Raw genomic sequence first — 16808 nt, 5'->3', positions numbered from 1 at the left:
TGGGACCCTCAGCCATAGGGCACATGTAGACCTGCATGTGGCCACTCCATGCTTTGAGGGCTGTGGGAGCAATGAAGTCCTGTGGGTATTTTCCAGCTTGAGAGCTTCAAGTTTGACAGCAGCAGCATTCTGGTTGCTGTAATGGGCCAGGAATTCAGTGGCTCTGAGGGAGCTAGTTGTGGTGGTGGTTTGGGTCCAGCTGGAGGTGAGGACTTGTCTCCTGAGAGAGCTGGCTCTGATCTCCAGGCAGCCCTATGGGATTTGGCTGAACATCCAGGCTTGCTGGTGCTTACATGACTCAAACCCTTGACTGGCCCTGGGGCTTTCTGAGCCTAGCACAGAGGATACGGGGTGTTGTGGGGAAAGGAAGCAGCATGGGACTAGCCACAAGCTGGGGTTTGGAGGCGAGCATCCGATGTCTGAAACCCAGGCCCCCTCCAGGCAAGAGCATTTTGCTTATCAGAGTTCTGGCCACTTGAAAGTGACAGCTGGCTGGCTTGTGTCAGCCCCTTGGGGACTTGTCTATCTCAGCCCTGCGGGTTTAAAATAGCAATTCTGAGGCCATACAACAGCTTGGGCTTATATGGGCTCATGGGAGGGGGAGAAGAGTTGAACAAGGGGCTGTGACCCACGCTGCCGAAATAGCAAGCAAGTGTTCGCATTCCACACCCTGCCACACTCGCATTCCTCCAATCAGGCGTCTGGCCTGGGGGTGGGCTTCGGAGCCCTGTTAAAGCCTCACTCTTCCCAGCTGCATTTCTCAGACACTGCCAGCTTCCACTTGGCTGCGAGGGACCGCACCTTTTCCCTGGGCGAGAGGTAAGGCAACAGCCTTGGGGCACAGCTTGCCAGGCTTAGGGACTTTCATGGAGTTGGCTTCCTTTTCAGATGGGACCGAGTGACCACCTGCCTGTTTGCTAGACCTAGGTATTAATGCTCCAGAGACAGAACAGGTCTGCCCCAACCTCCTTGGCCAAAATTGGCCCCTCCCAGTTGTCATCATCCACCCCAGAGATGACCACATTTCTCTGGTGAAGGGATTCCTCTGCGTATAGCATGAGTCTCCTTGCACCAGTTTTTCACTGGCACAGCTCCATTAACTTTAATGGAGTTACTCCTGGTTTACACTGGGATGGGCAAAGAGGGAGAATCAGGCCCAGCAGGGTTACTCCTGATTTACGCTGGGGTGAGTAATAAGGAACTTCCACCCATCGTGTATGTAAATTGCTTTGGGAGGTGAGAAGTGCTATAGAAACATAAGAGACTGTTATGTTACCGAGTCCCTCATTGGCAGATAGAAAGCACAGTGCGGGCACAGGATGTTTGTGCTACCGAGTTCAGAATGCATCACTACAAGTGGCAAATGAAACTACATAGTGGCTATTGATTTTTGCATTGTTCTTTGTATAAATATTGCAGAACTGAACATTTGGAAATACACCTAGCCCTTCATTTCTAGCACTTGAAGTAAAACAGTGATTTGGTACTTAGATAATATAGTTCTAACCTACCTTGCACTAGATCAGTGTTAACAGGCATGTCTGAGGCATGTTAAAAGACAAAAATCAAGAAGGATTCATAGATTCCAAAGCCAGAAGGGACCATTGTGATCATCTAGTCTGACTTCCTGTCTAACACAGACCAGAGAACTTCCCCCCAAATAATTCCTAGAGTGGATATTTTAGAAAAAGGTTGTTTGGACCATTTAATCCACAATTAAAACTGGGGGATTATTTGCAGCAAATAATTTATTTAGCTGCTTGTGAACTGTCCATATATTTTCCTGGATATTTTTTTTTTTTTTGTAGCTCAAAATCAGTTAATTAAAAATTCTGTGCAAACATACTTACCAGTGTGTTGCTCATTCACGGTTTGATACTGACAATTTGAGCTATCTTTGCTGGAGGTGCAGAGTGCATGGTGTTTCTGGGCACTGTCTGGATGTAGATAACTCTTGAAATCAAGTTTCTGGCACAAATATTCAAAAATTTGCTTTCCTCAAATATTTGTCAATAGCTACTTAAATATTGCAGTCTTGGCTAACATGGTTTGCTGGGCTCTTGTGGGAAGTGAATGAAGCTGGAGAGAGGTCACTTAAATTTATTCACAAACATTCATATTTTTGCCTAACTCTGTATGTGACACAGCACTTTGCAAAAGAGGATCATGTGAAACGGCTTGATGAATGTTTAGGTGTATCTTTGGCTACATGATGAGGGCATGAGAGCTGCCTAGAAGTATGCGAGGGACACGGGCACCAGGAAGGGTCAGGAATTATGGTGGCTCAAGAGGGAACTAGGAGTAAGGAAGGAGTTTAAAAAATGAACTTTTAGCATGGAAAAACTTCCTAGTGGTCAGATCCATAATCTTATTCCACATTCTAATAGAACAGTCTAAATAGTAATAGTGGCACAGGGACTGAGGTGACAGCAAGGCTGTCCGCATTGGCAATCAAACTGAGTTCCAAAGGAAATGCTGGAAGACTTATCACTTAAAGCTAGAATGAACCAAGCCCTGGAAGATGTACTGTTATCCTGAGACCAATCCTGTGCTGGACTATAGGATGTAGTAGGTCTTTCCTATCAGTAATGTTTCTGGATTCAGGCAGCAAAGTTCCTTAAGTTAGCCTCTTATAGCCGGCCTGCGTAATAAATACTGAAAAGATGGAGCTGGGACCAGCTGTTACACGCCATTGGAAAAGGCGGCCATTGTACAGCAGAGCTGATTTGCTGAACAGGTGGTTTGACACATGGGAGTTATTCGTAGATGTGCCTGAAACCTGGGTTTTGGTAGGAGAGTTTCATCTATTGTGGGGATCTGGGACAAAACTGAGCCTCTGGCCAGAGTTGGCAGAAGGTTTCTCTGGGGTTCAGGAATGTGTCAGTGAGCTGAAAGCCAGCGAGTCAGACAAGACTCAGGGCATGGTGTTTAGGCAAGGCTTGCTCAACCCCGTCAGTGGGAACCAAACGAAAAGGGATGGCTCGAGCAGAGATTCACTTTGACATTTATTTGAACAGGAAACTCAGAGTGAAAAGCGTTCAAATGGACATTTGGAAACCCACTAACTTTCCAGCCTCCTAGGTCCGTGTTCAGAATGCTACAGACAGAGCCGTAGTGTTCAATGTAATCAACGGGCAATAAAATAATGGCTGAGAACGTATTTCAAGCTGCCTTCCTAACAGGCTTTGTTAGCATCACTGCTGAGTTAGCCTTGCTGGTGAATCTTATGTTAGCAGTTTGAACATGACCACTTCAGATGTAAGGCCACTTCCCCATCTCCTTTTCCTAGGTGTTTCCTTGTGCCGTTTCTTTGCTGACTTTGGACACTATCCAATGGTACCTAGATCATATAGAGAGAGAGTAGATAGAATTGAGGAGACACTTAAGACACATCGGACTCCAATGGAAATAATGATTTGTATCCGACCTTTCACCTGAAGAACTGAAAGCACCTTACAAAGATGGGTGTTGTCTCCATTTTACAGAGGGGGAAATTGGGGCATAGAAGGTCCATGGATTTCAATGGGAATTATGAGCCTAAAAACCTTGGAGGATCATGGCCTAGGGGTACATTTACACTGCAAAGTAAAACCCACAGAAGTGAGGCTCGGAACCAGGGTCAACTGACTGGGGCTCGGGCTGCAGGGCTAAAAAGAGCAATGTAGATGTCCCTGTTCTGGCTGGAGCTCAGGTTGTGAAAACCAGTGAGGGGAAGAGGGTCTCAGAGCTGGGGTCCAAGCCCAAAAGTTGACCCGGCTATTTTTAGCCCTGCAGCTCAAGCCAATGGACCTGGGTTCTGAGAGTCTCTGCTGTCTGTTTTTCTTTGCGCTGTAGATGTACCCTTAAGTGACTTCCTCAGGGTCACGTAGCAGGTCAGCAGCAGAGCCAGGAATAGAACCCAGGAGGCTTGACTCCAGTTCCCAGTGCTACCCACTTGCTGGGATGGCCGAGCGCAGACAGTACTGAGTGCAGAGACCTTCCTCTCCTTGACAGGGCTGCTGGAGGCTGGCAGCGTTTGGAAAGCTAGCAAGCGAGTTAGTAATGAGGTTTCACATCATTTTCTTTGCATGGTGGTGGGTTTAAGATTACAGGACACTTGAGTTGCTGGTGAATCTTACTAGGCCCCAGAGAAGGGATTGGGACCCAGGATAAACGACGTGTCAGAGGAGCTAATAACACGCAGCTCTGAGATTCAAGGCAAGAGTTACAGTGTTAGCCTCTCTGCCTTCCTGAGTGGCCAGGGGAAAGTGGCTGATTCCTCTGAAGAAAAGCCAGTCTCATGGCATGTGTCCAATGCACAAAAGGAAAAATGGTGGCTAGGTGTGAGAGACCAGCCCTTAATGCTAAGAACAACTGAGGAGCAAAATAGGCTGTTTCCTGGGTTTATTCTCCTCCTCTGCACTTCCCACTCAACATAACTCTCTCTTAGATCATCTCTGGGCGGAGAGGTTGCAATGTACCCTGGGCTGGGCTGGGAGCTCAGAGTTATCAGTGCTGACTGATGATGTTCCTAAGCTCTTGCTTCCTATTTAAGGAGAACTATGTTGCTGAGCCATGGGGGGAGAAACAGGGGGGCTCAGGAAGGGTTATCTCAGCCAAGACGCCATTATTAGATGCTGGCTCAGCGTGGGGGTGGTTAATTTCCCCTTTCTTTGTGAGATAATTATAGACATTCCTACCTGTTTGTGACAAGCACAGATCCTCTCAGGAATGAGCTATTCCCTCTCAGCCAAATTACCATCCCTGCTTCACTGACACTGCAGCGACAGGGAATTTACAAATGAAGGTCTGGCCACCCACAAAAGATGAGTCCTGGAAAGGGTTTCCATTGGCTCAGAAGTGGCATCCCCCTGACTCCGCAGTGTCTCCCTAGGACTTCCTGCCAGGACACAAGTGGCCATTTTGCTTTGGCTTTGGCTGCCATGGCCCTGCTGAGTCTTAATGCAGCTGAGTCATTCAAAGCTGCCCCAGACCCAGCGTCACTGGCCACAGAAAGAAGGATTCTCCCTGTGTAACTGCAGTAGGTACGTAGAGGGAATCTTCAGGTGGCTCCTTAGCCATTCTGCTGCTAGCCCCCAGCTCAGAAGGCATGGCTGGGAGAAAGTGGTGCCCCAGGGATCCTGGGTGGCCAGAACAGCCCCAGGTGGCCCTAGGATTGGGGAAGGAAAGATGTGGCTTAATGCAACCATTGTGCCCTCCCACCGCTACGCTGCAGCTCAGCATCTAGCTCACGGTGTGAGTGGAAAAGCAAAAAATTCCCAAATGACAAATGAGTTTTAATATAAAAGCCAGGGAGACAAAGGGATTTATTCACACCCACAAATGAGCTGCATCGCGTGACATCTAATCCAGCTCCAGCTCGATACTTTAGCATCTCCATGCCTTTCTAGGGCACCCGTCCGCACCAGGTGTGGGGAATCTGAGGAGGGGATGGATCTGTATGCAATGAGCTCTTTGTGCAGGGCCTCATCTGCCTGCTGCTCAGAGGAAAGGGGAGGAGGTGATGGGAGTGTGACGCAAGACACAAGTAAATCAAAATGAAAATTCCTAGTCTAAACAAATACTTGGGTCAGATCGTTCAGGTTTCTCTGGCTGTCCGTGAGTTGCTGTAAATATCTCACAAAGCAACTGAATTTTCAGACATGGCCCCTGATTTTGGGTGCCTGGATTTCTGGATGCCCTCTCCTCAGCCTGATTTTCAGAGGTGGAGAGTACAGCTGTTAGAGGGTGCTCAGCATGGCTGACAATCAGTCCAAACGTGTCTCAAGTTGGGCACCCAGAATCAGTGGCCATGTGGGAAATTGTGGGCCATGGGGCTGCCCGGAGTTCATCCCAGATGGACACAGAAATCCTGTTCCCATATGTCAAAGAATGAAGGACTGACTGCGCTGCTGTGGTGGTTGTTGTAGCTTTTAACACTCTCTCTAATTTGATTTTTCCTGCTAGCTAACTGAAAATGTCGGACGTTGAAGAAATCATCGAAGAATATGAAGAGTAAGTGCTGTGCTTTAAAATCTTCCCTCCCACTGCCAGTCCTCTTCATGCAGAGGTACAGCAGGCAGCTCGCTCTGTGGCTGCCATTGCAATTCTGGTGCAGCTGCATCAAGTCCCATAGAGAGTCATCCATTCTCATTATTACCCAGCCCTGTCTGGAGCTGTGGGAATGGTTCACGTTTTATTAGTAGTAACGACAATGCCCAGCCCGCTAGTTCTTTAGACAGCACTTTTCATCAGTAGATCTCAGAATTGTAGGCCATAAAACCATCCTCCATTCCCATAAATGAGAACCGTGATTAAGTGTTTTTTGGGGGTTTTTTTTGTTTGTTTGTTTCTCTTTACCAACCCTCTGACTCCACTGGTGGGGATGACCCAAGCCCCGAGATCCAAACACCTCCAGACTTCAGGAAAGTTGGGACCCAGATCCAGACAAAAACCTTCCAGCATGGTCCCATCTCTGCTGTCATGTAATGAGGGGGACAAAACACAGCTTGTAGAAATGCATAACACAAAGTAGTGTAAACTAGCCATGGAGGGCTCTCTGAACTCCCCCCCGATAAAGCTGCATTGGAAACGGGCTGTCCCATCCTGCAAATATTTTTTAGAGTCCAAAAACTCACCCAATTCCGAATTGGGATGAAAAATAAAAAATCGCAAATCTTCGTGAGTCAAAAACACCAAAAAATTCAGATCAATCAAAATGTCTGAGTTTTGAACCATTTTGTCAGAATTTTGACTTTTTTTTCAGTCTAATTAGCTAATATTTTTTAATGAACATTTATTTTGAACCAGAATTTTTCCTTTAGTGAATATCAACACACACACACTTTCCTCCCCCCCCAGCCCCCTGAGTCTGGAGATGCTGAAATGGATGCTGTTTTGAGAACAGTTTGTTTTGACAAATCAGCATTTTTCAATGAAAATACAACTCGTGGAAAAATTCTGATCAGCCCCTCCCCCCCTTCCCGGGACCAGCCCCTGGGAGAAATGTGCTGCTCTGCAACCAATGCTCTAACCCAACGGTTTCTCCTTTGGCTTTGCAGGAAACAGGAAGGTAAGAGGAAGAGAAGCCTCTTTCTGCACATCAGGACAGACTGAAGCGTTAAGACGATCCGTATAACCTCAATAACCTGCTCAATCTCTCTCCCTCCCTTTCTCTTCCCCCTTCCTGCAGAGGAGTGTATTGAAGAAGGTAGGTTTTTCCCTGTTGTGTGGAAGGGGCAGGAGGGCACGGGGTAGTTGCTACTGGCTTATTAAGCTACTTTGTTTCCTTTTTTGCTTGAAATGGTTTGGCTTGGCATGGCTGCAGGTGGGCAGAGCCATGCAAATACTCTATAAAAAGGTCCTGGGAATGTTCCTTCCAATTTTTAAACAAATTTTGCTTCAGCTGATGTTCAATTAGGGTGAAATTCACCCCGTCCAAGGGACTCACACAACCCACAGGGCGAATGTGCGACTTCAGAAGCACGTAGGCCTCATTCCAGTCCTCTGCACAGGGGTGAATTTCATCCTAAGAGTTTATTTGGCATTTGCTTCATTAGCGAGGATAATTGGAGACTGGCCTCAACTAAATCCTCAGAGCTGAGCACGGGGAGCATTCAGGATTGAAAACGTTCGCAGCTCCGGCCTGTCTGCGATGAGAATGTGATAATTGAATGGAAGCTGGCGTCTCAACTGACTTGTGTGAGTGACAGTTCAGCCTGAGCTTGCTGCGTTTTCAGTATGAGGACTGGAAGCTGAAGAGTTATGCAGCTAACAGCTTTGCAGCCTTCCCTCGTGTGTGAGTGAGAATATTTGTAATGTCTGCTGGATATTGGTGAAGAAAAGCCTTAATATTCTACAGCTTTATTAACGCCTGGGCAACACCTGCACAGCAGACTCTGGTAAACACCAGGAAAGCTGTAGGACATAGATGGGAAAGTAGAGATCAATAAAATACCAGCGGACGCTCTAATGCCACAGCTTTATGATACCTGACTAACCTTTTCCGCTTATTCCTTTCACTGTTGCCACTTTCCACCTTGAAGAAGAAGAAGAAGAATGGATAGAGGAGGAAGATGGTAGTAAAATATTTCTTCTTCTTTCCCTTCCCCACTGCTTGCCAACATTCTGCATATGCAATGTCTGTGATCTGTTGTACATGCTCTATCTATCTATGGGATGGAGTGTGACCTCTTTCTTATTCCCATTGCCTCTTGGTGTTGCTTGTTGTATCTTCCGCCCCACTCCCCGTTTCTGCCCTAAGATCATATCTGAATCCATGCTGCATCCTTGCATTCCTAACTCTCTTTCATTCACCAAACTCGCACATTGTTTGGTTCCTTCCTTTTATTCCTCTTTCTCTCCTCCAGGTAGCGCCAGTCCTTTAAATCCCTTTAGAGCCCCAGTCGCCTACCAGCTTCTCCTCTCTCTTTCTCCCACAGAGGACTCTGTTTGTAACAACGCTCCCTCTGGTGGAAGGAGGCGCTTGGATACGCCAGTGGTATCAATAGAGCATGTGATAGGATAAGAGGGGGAATAACTAAAGGCAGTTCCCTCGGGCACCCACCAGGGCCACTTCTGTTGCCTGAGGTGATTCAAGAGAACAATGAAAATCACCCCATCACTGCCCCTCACCGGGACTAAGCATGTTGCGTCCCTTGTTGCCATGGAGAGTGATGGACCTTGACTTGGATGTCCCCATGTGGCACTGCCAGACCCTTGGAAATACCATGAGAGCAGCCTCTGATGGCATTTGGCCCCTTCCCCTTCTAGTCATGCTGGGAACACGGCAGGGCAGTCACGTGGAAATGAGGGGGGAATTCCCCCCCTCAAAGCATCAATAATAATCAAGGTCAGTTGAGTTTGGGGTGAAGGTTCAGGTGAATTCCCATTTTATGCAAACCAAACCATTACTTGTCTCCATTCCATGGCCACATTGCCTTTCCCCCTCGGATACCCCTGTGGCTGGCTCATGGTGACATGTACTTTTATCAGCCAGCCAGCCTGAGTTGCTCCCCTCACCTTGCATGTTGTTCCACAGACCAAGAAGAGCACATAGAGGAGATAGAAGAGGCTGTGGAAACCCCAGCAGAAGGTAGGTGGTTGAACCTCTAGGAGAGATCACCCTCTGCCCAGCTTGCTCTGGCCTGTTCATGCATTTCATTGGGCTGCCTAATCCCTGGGTTGGATTGCACAGCTGAGCTGCAAAAACTCAGGGATGCTTAAGATTGCAGGTCATTAACTCAAGCTATAGCTGGACGAAGGACCCATGCCTCCTCCCAGCTCCGCAAAGGGGTCGCTCTCCCTCAGGGGTGCAGTTCCCAGAATGCTGATGCCAAAGGTAGATCTGGGGCCGATCCTGCAAGGTGCTGAGTGCTCTCGGCTCCCATCATGAAGGCACCAGGCGCTCCTTCCATGGGGTTGTCGGTACTTTGCAGAACTTTGTCTAGAATGTGTAGGATATTGGAGTTGAGATCCAAGAGAAGAATTTTGCCTGTAAGCAGGATCATAGATCATAGGATAATAGGATATTGGGGTTGGAAGGGACCTCAGGAGATCATCTAGTCCAACCCCCTGTTCAAAGCAGGACCAACACCAACTAAATCATCCCATCAGCTTGGCTCTGCAGATTTCATTAGGCCCATTCCCAAGCGACACCGGCATGACTAATATCAGAATCTGCCCCTTACTGTGTAAAAATTGTCCAGAGCTGTCTCAGCTGTGATCATTCAATACCAACATGCCAGCTGTGCAGACCCAGCCTGTGTGAAGAATGCTAGGAATTCCTCAGGGCATTCATTAGGGAATGTGTCTGCCTGCATGGCCCGTCTGTGATCGAATTGTCCTTTCTGCTTTTAAAATAGAACACGAAGATGAAGCTAAAGAAAAAGAAGGTAAGAGCAAGACTGGGGAGAGGGGTCTGTTCACAGGCTGGTCAGTACAGGCCTGATCTCATTTGTTCTGAGCCCCAGGTCCCCAGTGTTCCATTGAACTCCTCTGCTACTAATAATGGAGCTTCTGATTCAGTGGCATAGCCAGGGTTGCAGCCGAGGAGGAGCGGTGGAGAAAAAAGGCGTCGGTCCTTCGGTGGCATTTCGGCGGCCCTATGCATGTGCCAAAAGATGGAGCGGCGCATGCGCAGGGCCACCCCGCTTCCCCATCCAGAGCGCTGTCCAAGGCACTGAGACCCCCGGCCACGTTCTCAGGGCCGAAGTCCCGGCCGGAGCACCGGGAACCTGCTGCACTGGCCGGACCACCAGGAGCCCGCAGCCCCGTTCCGCCGGCCGCCCGGAGCGCCGGGGGGAGGGAGTCAGCAGGCCAACCCACGGCCCCGTTCCGCCGGCGCCACTTTTGGGGAATGTGGTCAGGGGAAGCAGCTGCTTCCCCTGAACCCCGCTAGCTACGTTACTGTTCTGATCCCTGCTGTGCAAAAGGCTCATGGCCAAGAGGGACTCTCCCTGCCTGCCCTGCGCAAAGGGCCCATGAGGCCCCCATGGGCCATGTGAGATTGCTGTGATCGAGCCTTGTGCTGCACAGGGGAGAATTTCACACACAATGTGGTAGGAAGGGGACGTTCTCCTGCTTTCAGAGTTTAAGTTCAGTGGGGTAAATGGAAAAGCTTGTCTGGGACTCTCAGGCCTTTCGAGTGAGCTAGGGCTTGGTTTGGAGGGAATCTGGGGTGTCTCCCGTTGAAACCCCATAGAGCTCCTGTTTCCACCTGAAGCCAGTTTTCAGCTGTGTTTTCCCTTGGAGCGCGTATCAGCCCAGTGCTCAGCACCATGTAGCACTAAAGGCCGGGGTTATAAAGGTATTTAGGTGCCTAATGATGCAAAGAGGCACCTAGTGGGATTTGCAAAAGCACCTAAAACCTGGCCGTCTGAGCCGAGCCCAGCCCTGCACACTACTGCATACCCCCTACAACGTGCCGAGAGCTCTCAGCTCCCGCTAATGGCAATGGCAATAAGGGTGCTCAGCACCTTGCAGCATCAGGTTGCCTGAGCTAGGCCTGAAGAACGCATTTGTGTCACCACCGCCAAGCCAAGCCGTCGTGATTCACGGGGCTCTGCTTCTGCCCCTGGGGAGCTGCCCTCGCTCCATTGGTGGATGTCTGGGTCGGAGCCCCCACCTTAACCCTCCCGCGCCAGGGCCGGATTAACCTTTTCTGGGCCCAGCGCCAAACATATTTGTGGGGCCCCCCTGAAGGCAATGGAGCATGGCGAGGGGAGGTCAGTCCCCGGAGCGAGGGACCAGCCAGAGGCAATGGGGCCTGGCATGGCAGGGGCGGCCCCGCTCCGCCCAATGCGAGGGCACTATTTACAAACTGGCAGTTGCCAGACGCACAGTGGCCTGGCCTGCCCAGCCCTGTGGTGCCAGCATGTCCCTTCCCCTCGGGAGTGGGCCTATGCCACACCACACAGTACCCCCGCCCAACACTTCCTGACTCCTTATGGCCAGAGGCCCCCCCCAGACTCACTATGCCCAGCGCCACCCCCAGACCCACCCACAACTGCCCAGCACCTCCCACAGAACCTAGGGTTACCATCCATCCGGGTTTCCCCGGGCATGTCCGGGTTTTTAAGCTTTTTAAATGGTCGTCGGGGGGGGGAATGTCTAATAAAATAGAAATGTCTGGGATTTCCCCCTTCCCCTCATGCAGAGTGCAGCACGGCTGATTGGACGCCTGGCCTGATTGAAAGCCGCTCGCAGCCACTAGGGCCTCTAGCAGCCAGAGTCCCTCCCCCTCCCCCGCAGAGCAGCGCCAGTGTTTGGCTGCATGTGGAGCCCACAGCTCTCCCTCGGCCTGGTGGGGGTGGGGCAGGCAAGGGACAGGGAACGGGGGGGTTAGATTGGTCGGGGGTTCTGGGGGGGCTGTCAGGAGAAGGGGGTGTAGAGAGCGGTTGGGGCAGGCAGGGGACAGGGAGACTTAGAGAGGGGGTGGGGTCCTGGGGGCAGTTAGGGTGGGGGGGGGGGTCTCAGGAGAGGGCAGTCAGGGGACAGGTAGGGGGTAGGGGAATTCTGAGGGGGGCGGGAAGTGGGAGGGGGCGGGGCTAGGGCGGCACCCCGTGTCCTCTTTTTTGATTGTTGAAATATGGTAACCCTACAGAACCCCCCCGCCCCTTCACAGCCCAGCACTCCCCCAGGCTCCCCACAGACCCACCCCTCAGGACCTGCCTCCCAGCCGCAGTCACCGGCCCTGCTGGGAGGCGACTGTGTCTGCCGCGCTGAGCCGGCAGCACAGCCAGGGCTGGGGCCAGGAATCACTCCAGCCCCTTGGGAGTGTCACGGTCAGGCAGGCCAGAGCCTGCCCTGGCCAGGCTCCCTCAAGACGCATTTGCCTGGAGGGGCCCAGCCAAGCCCCCCAAATTTTTCCCCCCCATCCCCAGCTGAGACTGGCCAGGCTTCTGCACCAGTCCCAGGCGGCTCAGCTCCAGGGAGACAGGTGGGGCCCCACAGGTGGTGGGAAGCAGAGACTGCCCGGAGCCGGAGGTGCACTGGGTTCTGGCCAGGGGGCTGAGAGGAGCAGGGGGTGGGGTCAGGGGGCGGAGAGGAGCCCTCGGCCAGCTTGCGGGCAGACCGAAAGGAACAAGTGGTGGGCGAGGGGAGCCAGCAGGGTCTCGGGGCGCAGTGCAAGCGGAGCAGGCCTGGGCCCCTTCTGAGCATGGGCCTGGCTCCATGGAGCCACTGGAGCCATTGTAAACCTGGCACTGCCCGCCACTTCCCACAAGGCAGCTGGAGGCACCCAGACTGACCGTGCCATGACAGGATTTCTGGGGCTCGGGCTGGCAGGATAGCAGACGCTAGATGTGTTAGGCAAGATGCCACCTAGTGGTCAGTTGGTCGACCACACTCCTTAATGGTCACTCGGTCAACCCGTTTTGCTCAAGTGAGGCCCACTGAGTCTCAAGTCTCCAAAATGGTGGTACTAAAAATCCAGGCCCCATCTTGGTGGGAAGTGCCGCCTGGGGATAAAGTGAGAGAAAGGCTCAGTCATCGTCTTTCTCCCCCCGACCCACCCCTGCTGCCTCCTGGAGTGCAGGGCGTGTGCAGTGGCACTGATCCGCCATGCAGATGTAGATCGGGCACGTGGCTGGGGGCTAAAGCTCTGTCTCTCCCACAGGTGGCGAGGGGGAGCGAGAGCAGGAGTCTGGAGAAGGTAATGTATTTGTCCTCTCCATGTGCCCCACAGGGAGTTGGGCTGGAGGGAAGGAACAAGCACCCATTCACATGCACCCATCCCTTCCTGGCGGGAGGGGACAGCAAACCCTCCTGACCACCCAGCTGCCCTCTTCCCTGCCCCATGATGAGAGTGAGCACCCATCACTAGACAGCAGCAGGACCAGCGGGCATGGGGAGGTGGGGCACAGGGTGCCACATCCATTCAGGTGGCTTCACTTTGGTAGGCTGTGGGGCTGAATAGGGGGGTGAGCTTTGGACCAAATGCCCTGTACCTGGCACCCACATGCCAGCCAGGAAAGCTGCTACGTTCCCTGCTGGTGCAGGCACGCCGCTGGCTTGCTGTGGCTGAGGTGGGCATGTACAGTGGGGACACTGCCCAAGTCTGCACTGACAGTTTGGGCAGCCTCTTGGGGTAATGCGTCCCCTGTACCCAGCCGCTAGGAGGACCTCTGCCTGCCTGCATGAGGTGGGGAGCCTTCAGGGAGCCACGTTATGAATGTCTGAAGCAGCTGCAGGTTGTGGGGCATGTACCTCGGTGTCAGGGCAAAAACAAGGCCTACCCTATGCAATGGAGTTCTCAGCTGGCTAGCGCTGGCTAGGCAGGCAATAGGGAAGGAGACTGGGCCCATTGCTGAGAGCTGAAATACTCTTTAAGTGGATGGGGGGGGGTTGAAATCTGGCTAGATGTGACAGCCTGGGCCCATCTCTAGCCCTAGCTAACAGCCTGGTTCCTCCATACATGACTCCAGGCTCTAGGTTTACCCGCAGCATGGCATGGGGCAAAGGGGGTCTGGGGGCACCTGGCCCATCACTGATATTTACACTGAAGTGGAAAGTGCCATTAACTCTGTGTTTCTCTTTGGTTCCCACGGACCCGCAGGGGAGTCCAAGCCAAAGCCCAAGTAAGTGGAAATGCATTTCATGTAGGGGGATGGGAAGTTTGGATCGTGTGTGTGTGCAGACTCGTTCTGCCGTATGGCAGAGCAGGGGCTGTACACAGTGCAGTAAATACAGTATTGGCCCGAGCAAAGGGAAGGGGTGGGGTAGCGGCTAAAGAGCCCCAGAACAGGAGAAGGGAAGCGAAATAGGGAGAGGGTGGGGGAGAAGAGAGAGAAAGGAGGAAAGCAAGCGGAGGAAGGGACGAAGGAGAACAAAGGGAGAGAGAGGTGGAGCAGGGAGAGGGTGATCATAGCTGGTGCATCTGGAATAGCTTGTGCATTCAGTGGCACAATCAGAACCTCACACTCTGGCGTCTATAGGAGCCTAGCGGCGCATTCTCCAGTGCAGCCAGAGCTCCCTGTGCATTTCTTGAAGCGACCTTCTTGGGAGTGATCCGAGCATCCCCTGAGAGAGAACTACCTGCCCAGGTGGAGGAATCTCCTGCAGATGAATGGGAACGTTCCCATGAATCCCTGGGAGCCCCAATTCCCTATTAGATGGACAGAGCAAGGGAGCACCAAGTGTTCTAGGCCCCTGGGAAGGATACACCCTTCTAAACCTTCTCTTCTCTCCTCTCTCCCTACTCCTCAGTTCCACCCTTCCTAGTGTCACCAGGTAGGCTCAGCTTTCTAAGCCCAGGCAGTAATGCTGCTGTGTAACAATGGGTTGGGCACTTAATTGGTCTGGATGGACACACACGTTGCTTTTACTGACAGTTTCAAGGAAGAGCTGGACTAGCCCGTCCTCGTCTCAATGAGGTTCAAAGGAACAAAAGGGGTTTGGAGGGAAGCATCAGAAATACCAGTCAGCGAGCTCAATCCATGGTCCTCTCTCCGGCTGAGCAGGGCTCTTAAGAAGAGTGATGAGCCTGAAGCAAAACTTTTTCAAATGTGAAGCTGGATTGAGAATCAAAATCTGCATCCCAGGCTCACTGCTACCTTCAGAAAGCCCTCAGTATTCAAACCCTGGCACCTTGATGTCTGAGGCAGCATGGGCCGGCAGACAGGAGACTGGATGCCTGGGTCCTATATTTAATCTGGCCACTGATTTAGTGTGGACAAATCCCTGCCCAACCCCGTGCCTCCATTTCCCCACCTGTAGGATGGGGCTGATGATACTGCCTCTCCTTTGAGATCTGTTGGTGGTAACTTGTTAGCAGGGCATTTACATCTGGATACTCCAATAAGCACTTTGGCCCAGATCCTCCAAGGTATTCAGGTGCTTAACGCTCATTGATTTCAGAAATCATGGCAATGTACCGTCTATTGTGTATGATGGGGCACCCCGATACTGCATTCAATGGTGCTATTAAGGTTCCCATATTTGAAACTCAGGCCCAGAAGTGTCTGCCCAAGAGCTGCTGGACGACTCACTTCCCCAAAACCTACTGTTGTTCTTTTTGATGAAAATGACCTCATAAAGCCTGTCAAAGGAAAAGCACCTGCTAGGTACTCGTCAGCAGCTTGGGGTGGGCTGCAGCATCGCTCACTTCTGGTTCCTTGCTTGAAAGTGTGTCCATTTTCTAAACCTTTGGGGTGCTTTCCTGGTGCAGGTGGCTAGGGGACTTGTCTGGTAGTTGCCACTGCAAACACTAGACTGCAGATGGGGTGAAATGCACCCCATGCCGAGGGCCAGCAGGAGACCTAGGAACTGCTTGAGACCAGGACTTACATAAGATTGGAGTGGTGCTTTGTGCTTGTGAATTTCATCCATCGTGGGCTGTCACTCTACACTCTGCCTGTTTATCACAAACACTGGGGGACTAGACAGCCCTGGGGACTAGCAATGGGACTCCAAGCCGGTCATGTCTAGGCCGACTGCTCCAATCTAGCTTGAACTGGCCATGATTCAAAGTTGTTCCAGCTGTTCAGTAGTGATCCATGTGAAACGGAGCTAGGGGGTGCCCAGGGACAGGGGTTTTCATTATAAAAATAACCCCCCAACCGCTATTCCACCCTGGCTGGCAGCCTCAAGTTAGTATTACATTGTCCTGTGCTGAAAACTGACCCATCCCCCCATCTTTACATATGTTGGGGGTGTGTGCGAATGACGTCTTTTGCAAGCTTATTTGCCAGGTTTTCATTGGTAAAAAGTTTGGACAATTATTTATTGTATTTTGCCCCTGTGAGGAACTGATCCCCTTTCCATGATAGAACAGGGCCTACAGTCTATACATGCCAAACATGACAACACAACTCTCTTTAAACCCAGTTATCTAGGCAGTTATACCTCTGGGCCCCTAAAGCTCCTAGAAAGCTAATAGTAAATTGACTTGCACAGTTGAATTCACACATGCATGCTACTTTCTCCTGCCACTTTTCACAGCAATGTGCTGTCTAACAGGTCTGTATGAACACTAGATTAACCGATGAAGGAGCTTCTCCTACCTGGAGTTAAACAAGGCTGTAATCCGTTTTCCAGCCAAACAGAAAGAAATTCCTTTCTGCTTCTGATTGCAGGCTCTTCATGCCAAACTTGGTGCCTCCCAAGATCCCGGGTGGGGAGAAAGTGGACTTTGATGTGAGTATTGGGTGCCCAGCAGACTGTGGGCCTGCGCTGTGGGGAAGCCGTGGGCTTCAGTAACCAGGGCTGTCAGGCTGGCACTAAATTCACTCATGCAAGAATCCCCTAGTCCTTCCAGGCATGTACCCAGTATGCCCAGACAGTGCCCAGGCTGCCAGCCCTTCTTGGTATGTACCCAATCCCATATCTGC

At 51.4% G+C, this 16808-nt stretch overlaps 1 protein-coding gene across 15 annotated transcripts in view; it reads left to right on the top strand.

The window, feature by feature from the left end:
* Positions 1-680: 680 nt before the first annotated feature.
* Positions 681-16808, top strand: part of TNNT2 (troponin T2, cardiac type) — a 96693-nt gene continuing 80565 nt past the window's right edge. For 3 of the 15 annotated variants that reach the window (XR_010600522.1, XR_010600523.1, XM_065592279.1), the window contains exons 1-10: positions 687-819; positions 5947-5994; positions 7041-7189; positions 8025-8057; positions 9020-9073; positions 9843-9872; positions 13097-13132; positions 14036-14057; positions 14686-14709; positions 16554-16614. Coding sequence is in view for 13 of the 15 variants with exons in the window: in XM_065592279.1 (XP_065448351.1) it covers positions 16561-16614 (54 nt within the window). In the remaining 2 variants the exon portion in view is untranslated. Of the gene's footprint in view, positions 928-5946; positions 5995-7040; positions 7190-8024; positions 8058-9019; positions 9074-9842; positions 9873-13096; positions 13133-14035; positions 14058-14685; positions 14710-16553; positions 16615-16808 lie in introns of those variants that run through there. The other 12 variants (XM_065592289.1, XM_065592288.1, XM_065592286.1 and 9 more) reach the window with 10 other exon arrangements.

This window comes from Chrysemys picta, chromosome 4 (genome assembly GCF_011386835.1).
Source record: "Chrysemys picta bellii isolate R12L10 chromosome 4, ASM1138683v2, whole genome shotgun sequence".
Classification (NCBI taxonomy): Eukaryota; Metazoa; Chordata; order Testudines; family Emydidae; genus Chrysemys; species Chrysemys picta.
Note: the sequence above shows the minus strand (reverse complement) of the source record. Positions and strands in the feature narration are given on the sequence as shown.